At 39.1% G+C, this 17,566-nt stretch overlaps 1 protein-coding gene across 1 annotated transcript in view; it reads left to right on the top strand.

Moving 5' to 3' along the window:
- Nucleotides 1-17,566, top strand: part of LOC145766623 (uncharacterized) — a 78,992-nt gene that overhangs the window by 37,223 nt on the left and 24,203 nt on the right. Inside the window, exons 13-17 of the mRNA XM_082578336.1 lie at nt 3,880-3,985; nt 4,348-4,469; nt 5,037-5,148; nt 9,739-9,906; nt 10,089-10,511. Coding sequence (XP_082434462.1) covers nt 3,880-3,985; nt 4,348-4,469; nt 5,037-5,148; nt 9,739-9,906; nt 10,089-10,511 — 931 coding nt within the window. The remainder of the gene's footprint in view (nt 1-3,879; nt 3,986-4,347; nt 4,470-5,036; nt 5,149-9,738; nt 9,907-10,088; nt 10,512-17,566) is intronic.

Genomic DNA, 17,566 nt, shown 5'->3' with positions numbered 1-17,566 from the left:
TCCCTTTCAAAATACCTAGCTACTGTCGGCAGCCGTGGCCGAGTGGTTAGCGCGTTGGGCTCGCAGTCGAGAGCCTGCATGTTCGACTCCAGCCACTCGCACTTGCTGTTATTTCTCTGGGCAAGAAACTTTACGATAATTGCCTCTACCTAGTGATCGATTTCGAGTAATGGGTAGTACCAAATTTAAGTCATAAGTTAAGTAAACAACCGGAAACAGACATTGCAGTCGGCTGCAGCGTGGGTCAGGTGTATGTCGGAAGGCGTACACCGATGCATAGCGCTCAAGTCCGCTTTCCCGCAATGCAGAATAAAGATAAACAAACAAACAAACAAAATACCTAGCTACGCTACTGAATTAGATCATTGTCATTGGGGCCCGCAAAGCATATTCTGCACAGGGCCCGAAATATCCTAAGACCGGCACTGGTAGTGATATCAACCATAAAGGCCTAATCAGCTGTCCATTCTTCACTTCCGAGTGGTGAGATGTCTTCCTACCCTTCGGCAAACATTTTAATTTCCGTAAAAAGGTCATAGAATCTTTTGAGGCATTTAGCTCAGCTTAACTATCTTACACCAGTGAACATGGCAACGTCACCATAATCAGCATCAATATCTGCGAGAAACTTTTTAAACTTACAATGGTTAATGCATATTTTCGAATTCAATTTACTGTTGTTGTTACTACTTTTGTCACATATATTGATTTCCATTAAGGATATGCTAGGGGATCTCCTGACTAAGAAGCAGCGGGCCAGCGAATAGGGCTCTGAAAATGCATATGCCAATAGGGCTCTGCTGATTTTCCATGTATTTTGTAATAAAGAATGATTACTTTTGTCACATTAGACATGTTCAAAGACTTAGCAACGAGACTTTCTTGGTGTGAAATGCAGTGATGCCATGTCACTGGAGCTAGGTTATCTTCTTTTCGCCATTTGTTGATGAGTCCTTCATTTGAGACAAGCATAGAAGGACACCCATTTGTTGCCAGTGAAAAAAACTTTGATGGATTTAAATGTGCTTCTTGAAGAGTGGCTTGAAATTCACGAAATATATCCGTTCCTTTTGTTGTACCATAAATAGAACGCAAAGTGAGGCATTCCTCATAAATATTAAAGTTTGCCATGACTGCTCTGATAAACACAGCTAGTTGCTCTATATGGGTGAAGTTTTTTGAGGTATCAAGTGCAACCAAGTAGAAAACAAATTTTTTTGACTGATGAAGAAACTGTTCAGTGTTCATGTTGGTCATTACATATGCACTCAACGCGTCGAGTCCCTATGTCGTTACTAAGCCGTAATTTTTTTTTTACTTTAAGTTAAATGCTAGTAGAACAACATTCCTCAGCAAACGTAACAATAGCCTGCTTCATAATTCACTTCATGTTGCGGGCCAGTAGATAGCTAACCTTATACGAAATGATAGTTATTTCTTTGGATTCTCTGCCACACTTAAACATACTCGTTTTCTTGTTACGTGCTTTCAGTAATTCTAACTTTCGTTTCCTTGTAGACATCCTACTTCGCAGAATGAATTTTGTAGTGCCACTCAACGTTAAAAGCTGTTACACTACTAATCAGTAATCACCACAGGACACAAAAGGCAATGATTTTGTTAACCATTTCGATTTGAAAATATTTCTCTTCCCAATCCCTTTTGAAAGTCCGATTTTCTTGCGGAGGAGTGCGAGCTTTCTTGGTAGGCTGCTCTGATATTACGCCAACTAATTAATTAACTAATTACTTTCTTCCAACTAATTAACACTTCTGAAATAATTGAGAAGGAGCGATCTTCCTGGCGTCAGCACTACCTGACTACTCACTATAGAACAGCGAACATTGTATTTTGCTAACCATACCGGTGTAGCCTCCACATTAGCCATCAAGACTTTTCCAAAAACATGTGTTTCTCGGCAGTCGATCGTGTCTACGTGTCGTGTAAACACGTGTCTATCGCTGAGTTCCTGCTACACTCGACTGCCGAGAAATACATGTTTTTGGAAAAGCCTTGATGATTGGCTAGTGTGGAGGCTACACCGGTCTGGTTAGCGAAACAAAATGCTCGCTGTTCTATAGTGAGTAGTAAGGTAGTGCTGACGCCAGGAAGATCGCTTCTTCTCAACAGTGCATATCCTTGGCGACAGTTGGTTGTTGTTTTCTTTCCACAATGGTAAGAATTCAATTGATATTAATCAATCAATTGTTTCAAATTATCTTACGCTGCCCTCGCCTTGTAACGCTGTTCTTGCCCGCTCAGATCAACTCGCTCTGCTTTCAACGCATTGATCAACACAATCTCTTGATGAACTCGATGCAGCCTCAAAATTTCCACCCCAATTTTCTACTTTTTCCTGGTAATGTAGCCTATCAGTGCCTCTGGTTTCGATCGCTAGCCTCCCCGACCCAGCTGGGCAAACCTGCCTCAACGTCTGGCCAGTGCACATCCGTGCTCGCTGAATCAAAGCTTACTCTTCTCCAGTGAGTATGTATTACATTCCCACCTATATTTTTTTGTTTCTATTGATTAATCGAGCTTCTGCTCCACATTTTTATTGAATTTCGTCTGCCACGAGAGCCAAATTATCCTTAAATAGTTGACTCTCTTCCTCGTGGTAGACCCCAATTTTATCTGCTCTGCCAACTGGCAGATCGGATATAAGAGTCAAGTACCTGCGCTGAGGTCGCGTGAAGGAGACGTGGGCGCCGCTCGGCGGTCAATTAATTCCGGTTCCAGTGTCCACACGCGACGGGTCGCCCGGCCCGTCGCAGGCCATTCTTCTGGGCTATGCAGAAAGAGCCTGTCTCCTTTGCCCGCTCCGCTATTCTAAATTTGCGGACGGGTCATGTAACGTTTTTGATCCACACTCTCCCTCCACAGGTACCTCGACTTCCCAGCCTGCCTCCCGCGACCTAAGGTGGTGGACTTACCCCTCCGGGTGTATCGTCACCCCTAAATCACGCCGTTCCCCGCCGCCGCGGGTGTGGCAGGCCGGTTTCCTAATGTCTTCGACCTGGTTATGTTTGTTTGTGCTCTCTCGCCGTGTCAATCCTTTGTACCCGTGCGCTGTTGATGCAAATAAAACAGTTGAACACTAGTGGTGCGGTACTGATGAGCCCATCCCCATGGGCGAAATACGTGTCTATCGCTGAGTTCCTGCTACACTCGACTGCCGAGAAACACTTCTGAAATAGCTATTTCTTATTGCCTTAGCTTGTAGATCAGGACTAATATATATTATGACGTTACAAACCACAAAATGATTGCACACAGCACGACGGTAGTAACCAGGAACATTAGTACTTCGTACACGCAATCCTTGCTGAGACAATTCACTAATTCTTGATTTCTTTTACTTTCTTTTTTGCAATTCTGGTACAAGTAAGTAATTTTTCACTGAGTTGGTGAGAGCCGCATGCTGCTCTGAGCCGCGGTTGAGATTCACTGATCTAGCTGCTATAGTGATCGAAATTGATTTTTAGGTGTTTATGATTAGCCTAAACTGACTCGTGTGGAAATAAGTTCGTTTGTATAACATTTTGTAAATAATTATTATTATTTATTTGCGTAAGACAAAGCTGTCCATATCCAAAACAAAACGAAATAATACACAAACTGCAAATGCACAAAGGTCACAGAGAGCCACATTAAAAAGTAAGCTTTTTGTAGTTGCAGTTCATGCAGTTTTGTATTTCATCTAAAATGCTCATGAGTAGCCTAATTATTTCATTCTCGATTTTCTGAAGTAAGCGTGCCATTCTCATCTTGTTCTACAAGGCATAAAAGATCTGCAGCCATTAGGTAGGGAAACTTTATCGGAAGGTTTCAAAGTGATAAGCTCTCCTTGAAATAATGTTCAGTGTTGTTTGTTTGTAGGTTTTCGGGACTGGTGGACAAGATCTATCAAACTTTGTATAAATCATCCATGACTTTTCATGAAGATCTTGAACCTAAGGAGTCTTTTTCTTCAAACGTTTTCAAGGTAGGCCTAAATTGCACTTTAATTAAAATTTTTACTTTTGGAAATGACTTCTTTTTGAAAATTAAATATCCCTTTCACAAGGATTTTTAGCCCTTTCAGCAAAGAAGAATGAAATATTAGGTCTAATTTTTTTTTTTCATCTTACCAAACTGTCTGATTATTGCACTTACAGTACTTGAAATGCCTTTCAGCCTATCTAGAAGTCAACAAAGGGAGGCAACGAACAATAAATTGTCTTGCCCAATAAAGCTGGAAGCAGTTAATAGGGTAAAATATGCGTAATATTATTTTAATGTCAAAGCATATTTTTGAGAATAACATTACACGCAAGTGACCAGAGAGCTTTGTGGTGTCCATTGCAGTGCGTTTCGTCATTGATCAGGCAATACTGCGATTGTTTGCTCAACTTAGATGTCTGTATCTTCCCAAAAACTGATCTCGAAAGATACTTAAAGAAAGAAAAGCTTAACGAATTAATTCTCAGGTAACTTTATCACAAAACAATTCGGCTGTTGTTCTTGTTGTCATTTCCTTTTTTTTTTAACTTGACAAGTGATTGAGGAAGGATTGCTTCCAAAAATATGTATAAAGTACAACCAAATAAACTTGATTTCAATACACTTCATTTTGGTAGTTTTATCATATTATAAGTCCGGCTCAAAAAGATTTTGTGGAGCTTAATTTGAATGAAACATTTTCAAAGTGTGGTTTTTGTCATGTAACCACAATCAGAGAAAGTCAAAGTTGTAAATAATTTTGACAGATTCAAAGAACGTTCAGATCTGGATATTTCTATTCAGACAACACGGAGTTTATTCCATTTTATTGTTCAGAGCACGAGGAAATTTAGTTTGCAATTAAATCAATAACCAATCTTCGTACTTTCCGAACATGCGGTTATGTGTCTTTAGGTAGGCCACAGAGCCTGTGATTGCTGTTCTTGAACCTTTTGAGCTTCTCAATTATTTTCACCCTTCAAGTCCAACAGACTTCTTGTCTAAACACAACTTGTTCAAACACAAGGAAGCTCAAACAATTTGTTGTATTTCAGGGGAAAGCGTGGAACAATAGACTGTTGTCGTCATCAACTTGTTGGCCAATCAGAGTGCACAGATCGACATTTTGCGACAAAACTCTTCAAAGAAGATGGAGTCTATTTTAAAGTAGAAAATGTTTTACTACTCTATATTTCAACTGTATTAGCACATGTCTCATATACAGTACACAGTATGTTTTTGCATATTGCAGTATAAAGCAGAACACGCTTTGATACTATTCCACAACGTACCACAAGCGTGGATTGTGATATCCTATTAGTGCAGCGGGTTATCATAACCATTGTGCAAATTATGACAAAAGCATAAATTTTCACCAATGTTAGTAGGCTACATATCATAAGGTTCGTTTTAAGATCGGGAGGTAAGTCAGATTTGACCTTGATGACCTTGAGAGGTCAATGACCTAAATATGACCTAAATTACAGTTTTTCGTGATAGGCTACATATCATAAGGTTCGTTTTAAGATCGAGAGGTAAGTCAGATTTGACTTTGATGACCTTGAGAGGTCAATGACCTAAATTACAGTTTTTCACCATTCTGGTGCAGTTTGTTTGTCTCGGGAATTATTTGAAAGACATTTTATGATAATTTGCTGCAGTTTAATGTACATTAAACAGAGGCTATAAAAGCTTGAAGTACAGTGAGGCCAGGCGGGCCTCAGACGCATGAATAGTACATATCGGTAATGATATACAGGCGAATTATCCATATTTCCGCATAAATGTCGAGAGTGTCATCGCAGCTAACAGTCTCCCGAACATGCGCATAATGCAGTGTACTTCAGTACAGCCTTGGCGAACTTGCAGCGGCGGTACACCCCTTCTTGCAGTTGCAGTGGATCAGTTGTTGGCAAGACTTTGATGCCTCTGGCAGTGTCGTCCAGAGAGGCTGTCACCCAGAAGCCTCTTTTGTTCAGCCCCAGTCAGATGGACTCGGAAACTTGGGATTCAGGACCTGAATTTGGTTCCAGCAGTTGGCCTGGAAAGATGCCCGCTTGATGTGTTGCTGGAGTGCTGCCTGCGTAGGAGAGATGTTTTCTAGAGCCCTCGACTTGTGTGCGAAGGGCTATTTCCTAGCGTCGTTCACTTCCATGATGTCGCTGGTGCGGTCATACATCAGCACAACGAAGCGCTCCCTGCGTAATAGTTCTTCGAAGGCATCAGTCATATCTGGGGAAAACTGTCCAAATCTCGCGGGCCGTGTTCTTCCCTCTGCCAGCGAATGCAGACACAGTGTCCACCCTGTGAGGGCATGAAAGACCGGGAGAGTAGCACATCGTTTGGGGTTCATGGCGGAAGACAAGCGGTGAACAGCTATGTACCGGAAGCTGGACCCAGTACCAAGAGCTATCCAAATTCCACAGCTCGTAGGGTTAATGTGGTTGAAGGAAGCCACAGCCAGTACCACAACATCAGTATCTACCTACAGTGCGTATGGTCACCTTCCTCATTCTCGTCTGAACAGCATCTGTTACTTGTCGAAGCATGCGTGTATTCACCTCCTCCTGAGAACATGGGGAGAGTTTGGTCAAGTCGGACTCGGCAGGAGAGCACAGGACATCAATTCCACAGATCGAATACATTTCTTTGCAATCAGCTATTGGAAGACGAATGGTCTCTCGTGACAAGAAACCAAAGAGTTCAGTCTTGTTTTGATCAACACGAAAGAAGTACTTCCGGTTCTTAGGCATAACGGTAGAATGAGCCACTCTTTTCCTAATGCCCTTACGCCTCTTCTGTCTGGTCGTGCCCTTCAGGCTGTCAGGCAGATATACATCCCAAACAAGGTCCAGTCTTTGGACCTTTACCAATTGAGTGAAGATGTAAGGTGCAAAAACTGTGTACATATACTCTTCAAAAATCTTTGCCGCAACAGGCATTTGAACAATAACTGCCCCATCAAGGATTATAACATCAACCTTATGTGCTCTTGTGGTTTCAGTTTGGTCTGATTTCAGGCAGTGTAGCAGATCTGCTTTGACTCCAGTGCGCATTTGGCCTCCTGTTGATAATGAAGGTAGAGCTGCCTGATTCTCATAGGAGAAGAACTGGTCAAGATCCCAGTCACGTGATTGACATGCAATATACAGTCTCGAGAAGAGACTACAGTCACTCTTCACTGCTGCGAGTTGCATCTGCTGCTTTGACTGCGTCTTGGTCTGTGGCTAACTGAAGAGCGGCAACTTGTTCTTGGTCTGTGTGTCTGTAACTGGCTTCGTGCATAGTTCCAGCCTTTCTTAAACAAACATTGTATATTGCTTCTCACCAAGGCATTCAATCTTCCTCACAGTTTCTGCCACTGGGGTTTCCACGATGTCCTTTGTGTCAAGGACCAGTAAATCTTGAGTGTTCTCTACAAAGGGACTCCCTATCTCTTGAAACACTTCCATAAGTGCCCTGACATCCTTTACAAAGGCTGTCTGTATTCCAGGTTTCTGATCATGGTGAAGATGCCTGATGTCGTTATGCCTCTCGTGGTTTGCTCTTCAAACTCTGTAATGATCCTGGCTATTTCTGGCCCTGCCACCATCAAACGCTTGAGCGCGCCAGGGTTTCCTGTCAGTTCAATAGTTCCACCAGACCTATTTGACCAAAGTGTTGTTCTACTCATGACATTGGTGGATCGCTATGGCCACAAAGTTTCCAGACTTGAATTGTGCAAGGACATTTGGGTGCTTGTCAATGAGGTTTATCTTATCACGAATGTGTACAGAAATCCACCTGGAATAGTGAATGTGATCTAAGGCGAACATCCAGGGCATGATCTGTGTCAGAGATTGCACATAGAGCTCAAAGTTTCCTTCACGAAGCGATGTGTACACTAGCAAGAGAACCTCTAGAAACGGTGCCTTGAGCCAGTAGTCGAAGTGCACACTTCACTTTGCTTGCTGTGTGCACCACTTCTTAAAAATCTCATTATCTGACTGAGTGGTGTTGCCATCATCCGGTGTGCACTGTGCAGTCCCTACTGTACGCCTTCTTGAGAAGTGTGTGTAGGGTTGCAGCAGTGACTTGGTCTGCATTACGAGTCTTGGTAACATGACTTGTTCTAATAAAGTAATTTGCCGTACCCGAGCTGACAATGTTGGCTTGTACCAGACACCCATTCCTCTATGGATTGTTTCTCTAGAGCTGACGTCACTGTTTTCAACCACCAATACTCTTCGTGTACAGCAGCTCTATCAGTCAGCAGGTCGAGAGTTCTTGCCAGACGTTGTACAGCGGGTGCAGTGAAGTGCTTCGTCTTCATGGCAACGAGTGGCACACTTGTGTACACTGAAGGCAGAGGTGTTACTGTCTTAGAGGTGAAGATGTCTTGTCCAAGCACCAATACACCACGGTAGTGTTCGTCATTTATGCGCCATAGATGTTGCATTAGAGATATACCAGTGGCATGGAAAGAATCCTTGGCAGTAGAAGAGCTAGGGTTATGGTCAATATTTTCAACAGCCCCAGTAGTGAACAGTCCCTGGCGCAGCTTGGGTGGGCAAACAACTTCTTCCATGTTGAAGCCCTGGCAGAAGCCATTGGCAATGTCTGCTGTGGGCTGTAGTAATCAATCATACGAAACACACCTCCCTAGACTGAAGAGTGTGTCGATCAGTCCTCTGCTCCTGGTCACAGCGTGAATCTTGAAGGTCAGGTAGAGTGGAAATGGGGTTTCCCTCTCGCGGTTGTGGCGCACTGAGGTTGACTCCATGCAGAGTGCATGCTTCACACTGTTGAACACCAGTAGCTGCGATAGTGTAAGCGCAGCAGTTGTGCTGATTGTGTTGGCCAACTGAGTCTGGTGCTTGATGTTTGCACCATCGAGGATCATGATAACCAGAGCAAGGAGAGATGGTGTCACAGAGTTTATCTGAGAATCGGCTCGGAACGCATCGTCAAAGAACATTTCTCCACGGACTAACTGTGCTGCTCTTACTATAGGTACATCGCATTACTGTCATGATCACAGGCCTTCATCAGGACGGGACCTATGTCTTTCTCAAACAAGAGAGGTGTGTCTCGGCCCTGCGAATACGCTCTCAGATTAGGAAGCCTATCCTATATGTTAAAAATATAAAAACAAACAACCATCGCTACAAGAGCAAGAGAGAAAAACTTCCATCTTTGCTGCCTGCACACTCTGCACATGCGCAGTAACAAATAACAATCACCACTACAGAAAGAATAAAGACAAGTGTTGCCATTGTTGTTTCGATCTTACAAAATACAGTAAGCTAAATGCAAAAAAGCCGAACAGAAAATTTGGAGCCAAACCAATATGAAAAAAGTCAAAATAAGGCCAAAAGACCAAACCCAATTTTTTGGCCAAACGACTTCAAAAAAGACCAAATTTGTGAAATTTAGCCGTAAAAAGGAAAACCTGGAAACTCTGATAATAATGACCAACACACTAACACATTCAACACTCTTTAGAATGTGTAGAAACTTTTATTATAACACATGTGTATGGTTTGTACATCATACACACCTTTAAGATTAACCAATGGTGCCAAATATCAATAATCTGATACCTTGAGGTCATTGATCTCTCAAGGTCATCAGAGATCAAATCTGACTTACCTCCCGATCTTAAAATGACCCTTATGGTATGTAACACTGATGAAAATTTCATGCTTTAGTCATAATTTGCACAATTGTTATGATTATGAGAGGTTATCAGCTGTACTATATTATTTATCTCAACAGATGGCGCAACACATCAACAATGTTGCTCTTCTGGGTAGCGGTATGGAGTTGATCTGGCAGCGACTTTCGGATTGTTTGGAAATTAATGACGCAACAATGCCCCTAGTGAAGTCCAGCTATTCGTGGACGAGCGGTCTCGATTCCACAAGCACCTGCACTAATCCAGTGGTAAGCAGCATTCCAAAGGAGGATGGTACCAAAACTCTCCATCTATCTGCCATAGAGGTATTAAGCGGGCGAGCAAATTTCCAAATTTATTCTAAAAAAACACAACCAACATGACTAGCACTTAGTTATTACGCTACTTACTTCTTAACAATTCTTTGACACATCATATATTTGTAATGCAGACAATCGCCGAACGTAGCAAGAGTTTCCGCAGTGACAACACTGTCATCTTCAAAGCAGCACCAGAATTATACAAGCAAGAAGTTTCACAAGATGAAGAAGAAACAACATCTGTGGAACAACAAGAAGCGTTTCCTTCTGTCGTTCTTCCTTGTGATAAAAACAACAATGGATCTCTTGGAAATACTGGAACAGATTTTGTTATGAAGCAAAAGTCTAACAACTCTGATGCAAGATGTTCGCCAGAGTGTATTGAAACGTCATTCTCTTCCAATATATCTTCCAAAACGTCCAAGAAACTCCATTCGGACTTTCAAAAACCAACAAGATTCAGCCATTCGGTGATCTCACTTCCAAGAAGTGCGACAGACGAACTTCTTCGTGTGCACTCAAACATAACAGAATACGACATTCCGCAAAGAGTGGTAAGTTGAATAACCCATTCCATGTCATTATACATTCGACTCTTGGTGCGTGTGCGCTTGAGCAATGCATTCTAACGACTGCTCTCCATTCAGCGGAACCTAATGGATGGAATAATTCCCCAGCAACAACACTTCAACAATCGGAAAACTTCGCTCTGCCAATCTCGGTAACCGGCCCTGGGTCAAAAGCCTCTACAAGTATGCGAAACTATCGGAAATAACCTATCAAAGCTTTGTCAGTCCGAGGATAAAGATTCTAAACCAACCAACCAATGTCAATCCCATATTTTGTTGAGGATATTGTTATAATTATCTTTGACAAAAATAGGTATATAATTAAAGTGTTGCGACTGTGCCAGATTTTAAACTGATCGTCTTATTTTGGTATCAAGGACGTTACAACGTTTGTGTTTAGTCGCTTCTAGCTTTTTCGAACCCTCTGCTATGTTTAGCATAGTTTATATTGGTTTTCGTTGCGATGATTAGAAATAAAAACAAACTGAACTGATAATTACGCAATGTGAATTTTGCATGTTTAGACTTTTTAACTCTAAATTACCTACAATTTGTTAAAAGCGATTTTACATCGAAGGTGGTGATTTCCAAAGACTGTTTTCATCATTATCATCAGCCGGTCATGCCACTGCTGGCAGATGGCCTCCACATATGTTTCCACACCATTCTGTCTTTTGCTGTTCTCATCCAGGTGATGCCAATCTTTTCTTCTATGTCATCTCGCCATCTTCTTTTTGGTCTCCCTCTAGTTCTTCTTGCATATCTTGGTGTCCATTCTGTGGTTATCCTGGCCCATCTGTTTTATGGATGCATATTTTAAATCCTTTGTTTTTGTTACAAATAAGTCTTTTACTCAATGAGTGGATATTAGCTTATAGTAATCAATAAATTTATGTGTTTCTTAATTGCTTATTAGGTTGTTGTTGGATGAAATGCTCTATGTCTTAAGATTTTTGTAGGTTTTTGGTTCGTTTCCAGGCCACTTAACAGAAGACACAACCAGTGATGTATTTTTTCTTCGTTTCGGTAGGCACACTATTTTTTCGATCTTACTGTAGTTTCGGTTTATTAAACCTTTCGTTTGCTAAGTCTCCATTTCGTGATGGTCAGTGTAACAAACAGTTTTAGCCAAAGATTGAAATTTAATGTATAAATCTTACAAACCTGTGACTGCACATACTTGCTATGAGTTTAAACTTTATCTGATGAATGTTTTGTGGTTAAATAGGTATCTAAAGCAACTTCTGCGCCATTGCGCTGAGGTTCTGGTAATAAGACATATGCTTCTAGAAGTGTACAAAATCTTGCCGAATGGTTGTCTATAAATGTCATACTTTTTCCACTAAATTTTTTTAATTGGCATGTGTTAACTTAGGCTAGTTGTGATTGATGTAACAGTAGAGATAAACTATCAATCACCAATCAAAGGTACTCAAAAAAACAACATTGCTAAAAATTAGAATATTTATAGTAGGCTATATTACTATAGTTTATATAAGTAGAAAGTAGATATAACATAATAATAATACTATTTTATTTAAATAGGCATAATATATATTATTATATATGTGTTACTAACGTAAATAGCTATAAGGATAACATAGTTATAACTTGTGTTTTTTATATAATGTTGTTTTGTTGATTACCTTTGATTGGTGATTGATAAATTATCGTTACTGTTACATCAATCCCAACTAGCCTAAGCTAATACATTCAAATAGAACAAATGTAGTGGAAGAAGTATGATATTGATATACAACCATTCGGCAAGATTTTGTACATGTCTTAAAAACAAATCGTTAGAATGTGTTTTGCAAAGTGAAAAATAAACTAAAGCTTAGATTGAAATCAACATCAGCGGAAAAACCACGAGAGCTTTGATACAAAACAATAAACATCTGAAGACTGGGTTGTAAATTGATTAGGTTTAAATGAAATAACAGAAGTAGAAGGCTATCAGGAGATCTACTAAATCAATTAAAGATGCGGAGTGTTCAAATATAAAAGTATCGATTTTATACAAGGGAAAGAACACAATGTTCGCTGTTCATACATTAGTACCACAATAAATCAAATAAAGTTATTACTATCTGAAGCCTTTACAAATTGTTTCACCTAACGCGGATCATCATAAGGCCTGAAAAACATGCAAAAAATAATGAATCGATAATTCCTGAAAATATGTTAAATATTACAACTGTAACTTAATCTGCAAAAAAAACCTTTAAAACTGTAATTCCTGAAAAGACATTAAATATTATAACCGTAATCCAATCTGCAGAAAAAAACTTCAGAATTACTAAGGGCTACCTCTATCCATTACGGTACTACAAGGTGTCGATTAATTTGTCCAACTGGAAACCAAGCAACTTGATGGCAACATCTATGACATCACAAAAAGCAAAATGCAGTTGTGATGATCAATGCAACCTGTAGTAACCTGAACAAAATAAATGAAAATTGTTTTTTTAAAAAACCTGTATAAATTAAATGAGATTTGTAACCTGTAAAATCAAATAAAATTTAATTTTTTCAAAATTATAACCTGTGAAAATCACAAGGAATTGTGATGATGTAACCTGTAGCAACCTGAACAAATAAAATTAAATCTGTTTTTAAAACCTGTAAAAGTTAAATGAGATTTATAACCTGTAAAAGTCAAATAAAAATTTTTTTTAAAAAAACTGTGAAAATCAAAAGGAATTTATTTTATTTTGAAGTACTTGAGTTTAAATTTGTTTCTATGACGACATTTACCCACCAGTTCGGAACGCTTGTTCAAAAGGCCAGGTACGATGTTCACAACTGCATTTTGCTTTTTTGTGATGTCATAGATATTGCCATCAAGTTGCTTGGTTTCCAGTTGGACAAATTAATTGAAACTTTGTAGTAATGGATGGAGGTAGCCCTTAGTAATTCTAAGGTTTGTTTCTGCAGATTGGATTACGGTTATAATATTTAATATCTTTTCAGAAATTACAGGTTTAAAGGTTTTTTTGCAGATTCAATTACAGTTGTAATATTTAACATCTTTTCAGAAATTATCGATTCAATGACTTTTTGCATGTTTTACAGACCTTCTGATGATCCGTTAGGTGAAACAAATTGTAAAGGCTTCAGATAGTAATAACTATATTTGATTTAATTCGCCCTGCTACGCCTTTTTACTTAGCATTGAGCACTTTTTGTAGTATTAATAGGTTTCATTGTTTTTAGTACCACAGTATAAGCAAAAGCACAAAGCAGTGTGTTTTAAGTACCGGTAGTAGTTTGGAACGTGCGAGAAACAAAGTTAATCAGGAAGAATAAAACAACAAATTTACATTTCTCAGTCTGCTAAAATAAAACACGTATCATTGGTTTTCGATTGCTATAAAACACTGGTATATATACTGTATATATTACTACTGATAATTCAAAAAACTTTCTTATGTTGAAGAGGAGTTTGGTTGTAAATTTTCTAAAATTTATTAGGTGCAAATGTATCTCTGAAATAATTGGAAAACTAAAAAAAACTCGATATTAGCTGCAAAACTAACGTATTGTAACTAATACATGTTGTTATTGACATAAGCCGGTCATTCAACAATGCAGTAGGCCTATGTGTATTCAAGTAGGTATGTGTACGTGGTGACCTGATCCAATTGTTCTCCTTCCAGCTTAATTTTTATTTTATTATTTCCATTGCTTTTTTCGATCAGCATTGTCTTTGTTTTCTTCAAATTGAGTTTCATTCCGTATATTTTACTGATTTCACTAATTTTGTTCATGCTGTCTTGCAGTTTTTCTTCTGTGTCGGCGAGGATAACAGTGTCATCTGCGTATCGTATGTTGCTTACTATTCATTTTTGACCATTGAATTTTACTCCGTTTTTGTTTAGTGTTGTTAATGTTTCCTTGATTATTGCTTCGCTGTACAAATTGAATAATATTGGTGAGAGTATGCATCCCTGCCGAACTCCTTTGAATATCGGGAAAAGTTCTGTGAGACTGCTACCATTTCGAACTGCTGCTCTTTGTTTCAAATATATGTTTTTTATAAGTCTTCTTTTAAAGAACGGGACATTAAATTTTTCGAGCATTTGTAGTAATTTGGTATGTTTTATCCTGTCAAATGCTTTGCTGTGATCTATGTATGCCATATAAGTATGTTTTCCTTTTTCTATTCTACGTTCGCCGTTTGTTCTTAGAAGGAAGATTGCATTTCTTGTTCCGGATCCTTTTTTATATCCCCACTTGATTTTCATCAATTTGTTGTTGTATTATTGGGGATAGTTTTCACACTTATTTATAGAGTTTCTCATGGCAATTGTCCATCGCTCGGCTCAATTTTAGTTCATCGTACTGAGTTTAAAGGTACCTTCCACAAATCTATCAGCGATTTGCAACAGATAAGTTTATTCATATTCGAGAGCCACTGGAAGGACTTGTTGCTGATTGCATCAACAATTACACTACGGATTGGAGTCTGCAGGTTGATGAACAGCTATTTCCAATAAAAAACAGCTGTCCCTTTATCGTGTTCATGCCGAATAAACCAGACAAGTTTGGCATAAAATTCTGGGTGTTAGCCGAGGTTCATTCCAAATGCGTATGCAATATCGTACCATACTTATCATACTTCGGAGCTATTGAAAGAGAGCAACGAAATGAAAGGCATCTTACCGAAGATGTAGTGATGAGGATCACCACCAATTTACACAGACAAGGCAGGTACAGCGTCACAACAGTAAGCTTCTTTACTAGGGTGAATGTTGCTGGTTTGCTGCAGGAAAGAAATATAACCATTGTTGGAACTGTTTGAGTTAACAGTAAAGGACTGACAAAGGAGATGACCAAGGGTGGAAGAGAAATATTTTCCAGTAAATTCTTCTACAATTCAACGAACAGCTGCATGCTGGTAAACTATCAGTGCAAACAAAAGAAAAATGCAAATGTCCTTTCCACTATGCATGACAGCCCCAGTATCGATGCAACAGAGAAAAAGAAACCCTCTGTGATCCATTTTTATAACGAGAACAAAGTAGCAGTTGATATGTTTGACCAACTGGCAAGAAAATACACCACACATGCAGCAAGCAAAAGATGACCTCTTGCGGTTTGGACAAATGTATGCTAGATATTGCAGCTTTGAACTCTTGGATTATTTTTAGAAAACGTTCTTGCAGCAACATTAGCCGACGTGAGTTTATCCTCCACAAAAAATGTGCTGGGCATTATTGCAAAAACAATAGTTACCATATGCCGCCACTGTCGAGGGAAATGTGATAATGCTGACTGGAAAGTCACAGAGTGCAAAGGCTGCACTGCGTAAAGTGTTTGTTGGTTGAATTGATTTTTTTTTCTCCTGAATAAGAAAACTTTGTGCTATTTTTATGATAATTATGTCTTCGCTTTGTTGAATTTTTAGATCATCGTACAGAGTCAAGATACAGATACAGTCAAGCTTCGAACTGATCAAAACTTGGTAGCCTACGGTATAATTTTCGTCTAAAACCAAAAAATAAATAGCGCAAATAGACGACAAAGTAATAAATGCTTCAGATAATTTTATCAATGTAAAATAAAACGAACGATTACTGTTAATTTTGCAGAAAAATAACGTTTTTGTGAAAGTGTCGATTTCGACACCAGCGGCCGTTACAGGTATACTTTTTTTTCGGCCGTTCTAGTGTTAATAGGTTACATTACTATAACATAGCAGGATGCCCTTCCGTGCCGTTGTTCTTTATATACCGGACACTTGTATCATTACTCGATGATGAGCTGATGGATGAGCATTATTGCTATATCTTAACATAAAACTTAAAAAAATTTGCCTTTCAGCAACAAAAGTGCCCTTTTTTCATAGTCTTGCCCCCCCAGTCAAAAATCGTTCAGGCGCCTCTGGTCAGGCCCCCAGAACTAACGCACTTAGCAGTACCATGTTGGTCAATTGTGCCAAACGTTGATCCTATAATGGATTCATCCGCTTGCCATCATTTCCAGGCACCGTTGACATTGAGTTTCTTACCGACTCATATTCATCCGCTACTCTGAAATACTGACACTCTGCTACCGTGCCAGACCGTTACCCAGGTAGGGAGGCTATCAGGTGGTACACCTTGCCCAAAGGTGGCCTGAGAGCATACGATAGTTAAGAGGTTGCTCCACTATCATCAATTTAGAAAAACCTGTCGACAGAAACGTGTGATATACTATACCGAGATCTAAAAAAAAGAATCTTGTTATGAAGTGATGTTGAAATAATATTGCAACCGATACGAAATATACAGCTGAGCTTTCGTCAAGTCCTGCTTTTGTATCCTTTTTAGTTTTATATAATTCGTGTTCAGACTTGTTTCAGAAATTAGATTGTGTCAAGTGTAACAGTACAAACGATGCTGTATGATCGGTGGAAGGTTTATTTGTGTTTCACTTATCTTGTTTCTCTTGCAAGTGAAATGCAATTAATGTGCATACCTAATTGTTGTGAAGTTTAAAAGTTGACACCCTGAAGAACAAACATAATAAAACGCACCAAATTTACAAGAAAGGTGTGCATCACTTTAAATTGAGTCTTTTTTATTCGACGTTTTCGTCATCTCACGCTAGATAGATTGCTGCCACAATCACAAAAATACAAAATAATTAAAGTTACAAGAGTGTTGCCAAACCATATTATGTGACAGCCACAGCTAAGTTTGTTATATTTTCATGTGAGAACTGTACATTCGAATAATTTTGTCGGTTTTGTAACGACTTTCATAACACTTGGAATTCTAACACGTTAGTTTTTTCTTTAACTTTTCTTTGTATGTGTAATATATCATTTTAATATTCAGTATAGAAGATTGAATGGAAACTTCTAAGTAGTGGGAGGATTGTTCTTATTGAAACTTAACAGGAGCAAATTTCTTACCTTCTTTCATAAAATATCTTATGTTTTGCTACGTACTGTTTCGAATGATTTTATAAACCGTATACCATGGACACAATATTCTTTAAAAATAAAAGACTTGCTAATTTTGATAAAACAAAGAATTTTACAAAAGTCACTG

This window comes from Aplidium turbinatum, chromosome 3, assembly GCF_918807975.1.
Source record: "Aplidium turbinatum chromosome 3, kaAplTurb1.1, whole genome shotgun sequence".
Taxonomy (NCBI): Eukaryota; Metazoa; Chordata; class Ascidiacea; order Aplousobranchia; family Polyclinidae; genus Aplidium; species Aplidium turbinatum.
Note: the sequence above shows the minus strand (reverse complement) of the source record. Positions and strands in the feature narration are given on the sequence as shown.